We start from the raw sequence: 6,888 nt of genomic DNA on the forward strand, positions 1-6,888 counted from the left end.
TTGGAAAACCTGAAACCCTGTCGTATTGAAAAATAGAAAGAAAAAAAAAGAAACAGATGCAACAATCGTTTCCCTCTCTTGATGGCGCTCTTCTATAAAGCCTGAGTCATGGCTGTTTGTGTCTCCTCCAATCTGTGTCAGTGGAACTAGAGCAATGGGTTGAGGGGTGTTGTGCATGGATGCGCATTTGTGCCTGTGTGCATGATGGAGAAGAGGAGAGCGCGGCTGTGTGCCAGTGGGACTGAATGAGTCAGAGAGAGAGAGATAGAGAGAAAGAAGTAGTTGAAACGGGAACAGAGAGGGCGGAACACAAGCCGACAGCATCCCTAATAGAGCATGATTAAGTCGGCAAGAGAAATCCAGAGCTGTTGGATTACAGCAGCGTTTGCAGCTCTATGACATTTTAGAGGATTTTAATAAAATGTCGACTGCGCATCCTTTTGCTAAGGCATGGTGTATGATGGATCTTCACATCAGCTTTAAATGGCGGATTTCTTTTTTCGTCTGCGCTCTCGTTTTCGGTGTTTCATATGGAGAAGTCCGTTATGTTCTTCCAGAGGAGATGAAGAGGGGTTCGGTAATCGGAAACGTTGCGTTGGATCTCGGGCTGCAGGCGTCGGAGCTTCAAGCACGTCGAGCTCGCGTTGTTGCTGAAGGAACCAGCCAGCTCTGTGAACTGGACACCGCCTCCGGAAATCTTTTGGTCAGCCAACGAATAGATCGAGAGGAGTTGTGTGCACAAGCCAGCATCTGCATTCTACAGTTTCAGCTTTTACTGGAAGATCCGCTTCAAGCGTTCAGCTTAGTCTTGGACGTCGCAGACATAAATGACAACAGTCCAGTGTTTGCCACAGGGAACGTAAAACTAGACTTAGTCGAATCCACAGTTCTGGGGAGGCGCTTTCCTTTGGAGAGCGCGCATGATCCCGATTTAGGCACGAACTCGATCCGTGAATACAAGCTGAGCCACAACGATCACTTTTCTCTAGAAATGAGCACCCAGATAAATGGTAATACTTATCCGGAATTAGTCCTTAAAAGGCAGTTGGATCGGGAAGCCAAAGCCGAACATGTACTGGAGATCAATGGAATTGACGGTGGGAAACCAGTCAGATCAGGAACTGCCTTCATCCATATTAATGTTTTGGACGTCAATGACAATGTCCCGGTGTTTAGCCAAAACGTTTACAAAGCATCTGTGCCAGAGAACTCCGTCATAGGGACTCTGATAACAACTTTGAATGCCACGGACTTAGATGAGGGCATCTATGGAGAAATAACTTACTCCCTCAGTCACCTGTCCGACAAGATGGGAGGGCTTATTGAAGTCAGCCCTTTGACCGGAGAAGTTCGGGTGGCAGGTGTTATTGACTATGAGGAAGCGAGCTCGCACGAGCTGGGAGTCCAAGCCAAAGATGGCGGCGGTCAGGCCTCGCACTGTAAACTTGTAATTGATGTAATTGACTTGAATGATAATGAGCCAGTGATAGAAATAAAGTCAGCGTCTGCTAACGTAGCCGAGGACGCAAAAGTAGGAACTATGGTTGCCCTGATTAATATTTATGACCTAGACACTGGCAGCAGTGGGCGCGTCACTTGTTCAATTCCAGACAATGTTCCATTTAAAATATTTTCTGAGGTCAAAAACTATTACATGCTAGTGACCGACGGAGTGCTGGACAGAGAACTCCAGTCAGAGTACAACATCACAGTCACCGCCACCGATTCTGGTTCTCCCTCTCTCTCAAGCGTAAAAGTTATAACTATATTGGTAAATGATGTCAACGATAACCCACCGACATTTACGCACTCCCAATACAATGTCAACATTTTAGAAAACCAGCCGATGGGCACACTCGTGATGAAACTTGAAGCGCAGGACAGCGATGATGGGACGAATGCTAAAATACTTTACCACATATCGAGAGAGACAAATTCGGAAGTTTCGTCTTTTCTCACCATTAACCCAGACACGGGGGAGCTCTTCACATCACGTTTATTTGATTATGAACAGTCTGCCCACTTCCAAATGAAGGTGGCAGCTCGAGATGGAGGTGACCCTGCGTTTTCCACCACATGCACTGTAAACGTTTATATTCAAGACCAAAATGACAACGCACCTGTTATCCTGTACCCCGTCCAAACCTCGGGGTTCATCGCTGAAGATGTGGTTCCAATTGAAGCGCCTAAAGGCTACCTGATTACTAAGGTGGTGGCTGTTGACCCGGATAGCGGCCACAACGCGTGGCTCTCTTACAGAATAATCAAAGCAACGCGGTCCAATTTGTTTATGGCAGATCTGCACACAGGTGAAATCAGAACTCTTCGGACCTTTACGGACGAAGACGAAACCAAACACGCCATTGTGGTTTTGGTAACTGATAACGGGCGCGAATCACTTTCCGCCACCGCGACAGTCAGCATAAGGCTCAGCGACGGGCTTCCTGTCTTAAGCGAACTTTATGAGTTTGTTGAAGAGACAAAGGGCAATGATAACGATAACTTAACGCTGTATTTAATAATCGCTTTATCGACCGTTTCATTTCTTTTAATCTTGTTGATCAGTGGCGTGTTTTATTTTAATCTCTGTCGGCGCAGCTATGTATATCGTTCAAATACAAGCAGTCTCCCCGTTTTCCCCTCGACATACTGCACCTCTACACTTACTGATTTTAGCCGATGTGGAACCTTGCTGAGAGACGACAGATACGACCCTTTTATGACCACGGGCTCGTGGAGAGGCGATTTTCGTTTCGGATCAAATACAGACACTGACACGCTTAAGAAAAGAAGCGCAGCATATCAAAAGAACACTCTGAGGCGCCTGAGCACAGAGAGGCCCAGTTTGAAGGTCAGAGCAGGGCCAACGCATCCTTGTTATGTTATAAAATGAAAATCAGTAGATCATTAAGCCGTTTGGGGTAAATGTACCCGCAACTTCTGACAAATGTATTCGTTTTTGTTGTTTTTTTTTTTTTTTTTACCAGATGCGGATTTAATCTTTATGGGGCCCAATTCAAAATACAACCACGCGGCTCCCCACTTTGCTTTTATTTTATTTTTTAACACTTCCAATTAAGCTTTACTTGTTTGCTCATTGTCCTAAATTATTGTAGTTAATACAATGTGTAATTTGCAATCTGAGATTTTTTTTTTTTAATGCTTCTTTGGTCCAAAAACAGTTTATCTATTTAAAAGGTGCAGATGTTTTTGGGAAGTGTTGCCACTCAATAATATGAGTAGTTTACATTCTTAATGATTTTTGATTAAAGGTCCACATTAGCAACCAATGATGTAATAACATCTGATCATGTCATAACTTGCCAAAAAAAGGAAAACAATCGGAACATAAGCCAATAAAAACAAGAGCTTGCCAATAATGTGAAAAGCTTTGTTACTGTTACTGATTGGTTATCAGAATAGTAAATATCAATATAGGGCTGCATATATATTTTTTGGATATCTATTTTAATTTCAATATGGTTGGCAATCAGTATTTTGTTTTCCACAACATGTGTTGCCACCAGCAACAAGTAGCTCATAGTCACTTTCAGCAATGGTAACTGAAGTCTCATAACTTATGTTAGTGTTGGAGTTGTCTGTCACTATAATGAAAAAAAAAGTTTTATTTTTATTTTTTACAGTTTATGCATCCCCATCCAAGATTAAGTAACAGTACAATGTTTTTATGGGTTGTGATGTGAATCTGTTTACCTGTATAGTATTCTTCAGGCAATTTTGGAGCATGCCATTCATAAAATTTATTTAAATGAATAAGCAGCCAAACAAATAAATAAGTGAATAAACAATGTGAGCCTGTCGATACTGCATCACAGATTGCATTGGGATATATTGTCCTCTGAATTTCACTTGTGACTACTTAACATATGTGTAAAACACTTTTTTGTTTGTTTTGTACTTTTTTTCTTTGATAAATTTGCATGAACATGTTCGCCGATTTTTTACATGATTTTAAAACAACGTGGGTTTAATCACTGAAAGTAATTTAAAGCTTGATAGTCCTTTCCTTTGATATATTCCAAATAATAGATATTTTTTATTTGCTGCTTTCAGCAGGCAGTTAAATGTTTAATTGTTGTACATCAAGTTTTCTTTGTCAAACTATATAAAAAATAAATAAATAATTTAGATTATTTATATAAGTTATTTTCAGAGCATCAACTTCTATAAATTTCAATTATACTCAGGGGCAATGTTGATTAATTTTGCAGCCTTTCTTTTTTTTGTTTAATTTTGCTTTATACAGAGGGCATGATTTATGTTTAAGTATGATGTAGTTGACTTAATGTCCAATAGTAACTATTCTGCTGTGCTTTTAAAACATTTACTGTGTAGGAGCTGTTCCACGTATTTACATTTGTGACTTGGTAGACACTATAGGTCAGTGGTCCCCAACCCCCGGTCCGTGCACCGGTACCGCTATGTGGACCAATTGGTACCGGGCCGCGCAAGAAATAATTAAATATTTCCGTTTTATGTATTATTTGAGTCTTGAGGATCTTTTATTTTGAAAATCCTTTAACCGGATTCTTTCGGTTACTTGCGCTCCAACGCTGAGCTCACTAAGGAGCAAAATGAGTAAGAAACGGATCAGATGTCTTTGGAAAGTTTCTTTGCAAAGGGAAAAGGACCAGAGAAGAGACAGGAGGATGGATTTATCCCGGACCGGTAGGTGAGTCCCACTTTACAAGCCGCTCTGCGTAATATGCGGCGACCGGCTGCTAATGAGGCAATGAAGCTTCAAACTGCTTCGCACTAGAGACCCAGCAGGCTGTGGATATAAGCAACACTTCGGGTGTTATTGTCCATCACTCCCAGATGGGACCGTCTCGTTGCAGAGAAACAAGCTCAGGGCTCACGTTAGTCATTATCGTGAGTTACAATTTTCACGAAAGTAAAATGTTCGTTTTTGTGGCGCATCTGTATCTTACTTTGAAGGGATATGTAAATGTTAACATAGCGACCAGAGTCAGAGAGCGTTTGGGCGAGAGGAGATGAGTAGAGCTGTGAGTCTTAAGTCTGGTTTAGACGGCAAGATTTATGAATTGTTGGCCAATTCTCCAAACCTTTGTGACCACAGAGCTGATAAAAGTACAACAGGTTCGATCGGTTCGTCTCTCACGGCAGGAGCAGCACGAACCGATTCCAGTCACGAACATCGCGATTCCAGAAGAAAATCCACAAAACCCCCAACATAGCGAGAATTTAGAATAACCAAACACGGATGACGATGTAGTTCAATAGTGATAGTTTGTGGAGTCATTTTAAGAGATAAAAGACGTAACAAAAAGAAAAGGCGGTGGATAAAAGACAGCGGGAGCAGCCGCTCCATTTGGAGGCGACTATGTTTTTTTCATAGTTAACATTTTTAACTGAATAAACATAATAAACATATATAATAAGGACCTTTACATATAATAATAAACATTTCCACATATCATCTCCGATATCCACCGGACTCACAGTTGCGCGATATGTGAGCTGTTTGGGATTCCCTCTGTTCTGACGTCACCGCGCTTTCTGATTGGCTACCTGTCACATTCAGCAGGTTGTATTCTCGTTCCCAGTCAGGGAAAACCCCACAGGCTGCGATAAAAAGGCCAAGACAACCCAAATTGGGTATATTCAGGATTTAGCGGGAACACCAATATACAGAAGGCCCACCTTCCTCCCCCCGGTCCGTGGTAATAAAAAGGTTGGGGACCACTGCTATAGGTTGAATAATGTCAATCGATATTTTGATTGAAAGAGTATAATGTGACTTCTTGTGTGACACAAAATACTTTGCATAATTTCATAAATTAGTTTCATGGATGGAACAAAATGCATAAAGTGTATACACATGCAAAGAAAAATAAACTTATATAGAGTATTGTACTTCTTTTATTCCCATTTTTTTCCCAGTGTGCTTCTTACAAAACATTGCCAAACTTTCACTTGTCATGTTTTTAATCGATGTAATAGAGATTAATAAAGATAAACACGTTGTTTTCACCTTATATCAGGTTATGTAATATTAGCTGACAATTAATTATACTGAAAAATGTAAAAAATTGTTTCTAAATCAATTCTAATAAAAATATGTTTTTACTTGATATAAAACTATTCATAATATTTTTTTTCATTCTTCCCTACATTATTTTTATTTCATTAACATAAAGTACAAACTAGTAACATCTTTAAATTCAGATCTTTGTTCATATCTAAATCGCAAAGTAATTTTAATTAATTAAATATGAAACATTAAACAGCCTTCAGGTCATATCAACAACCAAACAGCAGTCTAAATTAGTGTGAGGTCCACTCAAACCTGTGCTACCCATTTTATAAAACAACAAATCTGTATTGTCTTATTTCTCTGTCATATAAAGAGGACTTGCTTGCCTATTCCTGCATTTTCCTGACTGGTGCACTGTGGTGAAGTAGGTCATATTTGTCTTGAAAAGACTCTCATTTTAAATTTATATGGATTTCTGAATTTGCTATTGCTGCAGGCGCATTCATGTTTCTAATTTTAGCCATGGGAGGAGGAGGAAAAGCTGTGCTTCATTTTTACTTACTCCTATTTAGGTCACAGGACTGCTGCTCTAAAAGGTGATAAATAGTATATTACAGCACAACTCACAACAACATATTATTATTATTATTATTATTATTATTATTATTATTATTATTATTATTATTATTAACAAATACCAGTCCTTACACCCACAAATCTTTTTGAAAATATTTGGGTCATTTTGTTTTTCAGAAAGCTATCTCACTAATAATGTTGCATGTTTGGTTGCTTTATTGTTTGGTTTTTTTTTTTTTTTTTTTTTTTTTTTTTTTCTTTTTTTTCCTTTTTTTAAAAGTTTTTAAAAATTT

General features: G+C 39.4%; 1 protein-coding gene across 1 annotated transcript; it reads left to right on the forward strand.

The window, feature by feature from the left end:
• On the forward strand, positions 1 to 5,898 carry LOC106939867 (protocadherin gamma-A6-like). Its single transcript, XM_015022435.1, has 2 exons — positions 1 to 4,401; positions 5,737 to 5,898. Exon 1 carries the CDS (start codon positions 422 to 424, stop codon positions 2,891 to 2,893), a length of 2,472 nt encoding a protein of 823 aa, XP_014877921.1. The 5' UTR covers positions 1 to 421; the 3' UTR covers positions 2,894 to 4,401; positions 5,737 to 5,898.
• Positions 5,899 to 6,888: the final 990 nt, after the last annotated feature.

Source organism: Poecilia latipinna, unplaced genomic scaffold (assembly GCF_001443285.1).
Source record: "Poecilia latipinna isolate Pla-1442-1.1 unplaced genomic scaffold, P_latipinna-1.0 Scaffold3005, whole genome shotgun sequence".
NCBI lineage: Eukaryota > Metazoa > Chordata > Actinopteri > Cyprinodontiformes > Poeciliidae > Poecilia > Poecilia latipinna.

Bases quoted from the DNA above. Each gene is read 5' to 3' on its own strand.
- LOC106939867 (XM_015022435.1), top strand. From the start codon at position 422: ATGTCGACTGCGCATCCTTTTGCTAAGGCATGGTGTATGATGGATCTT.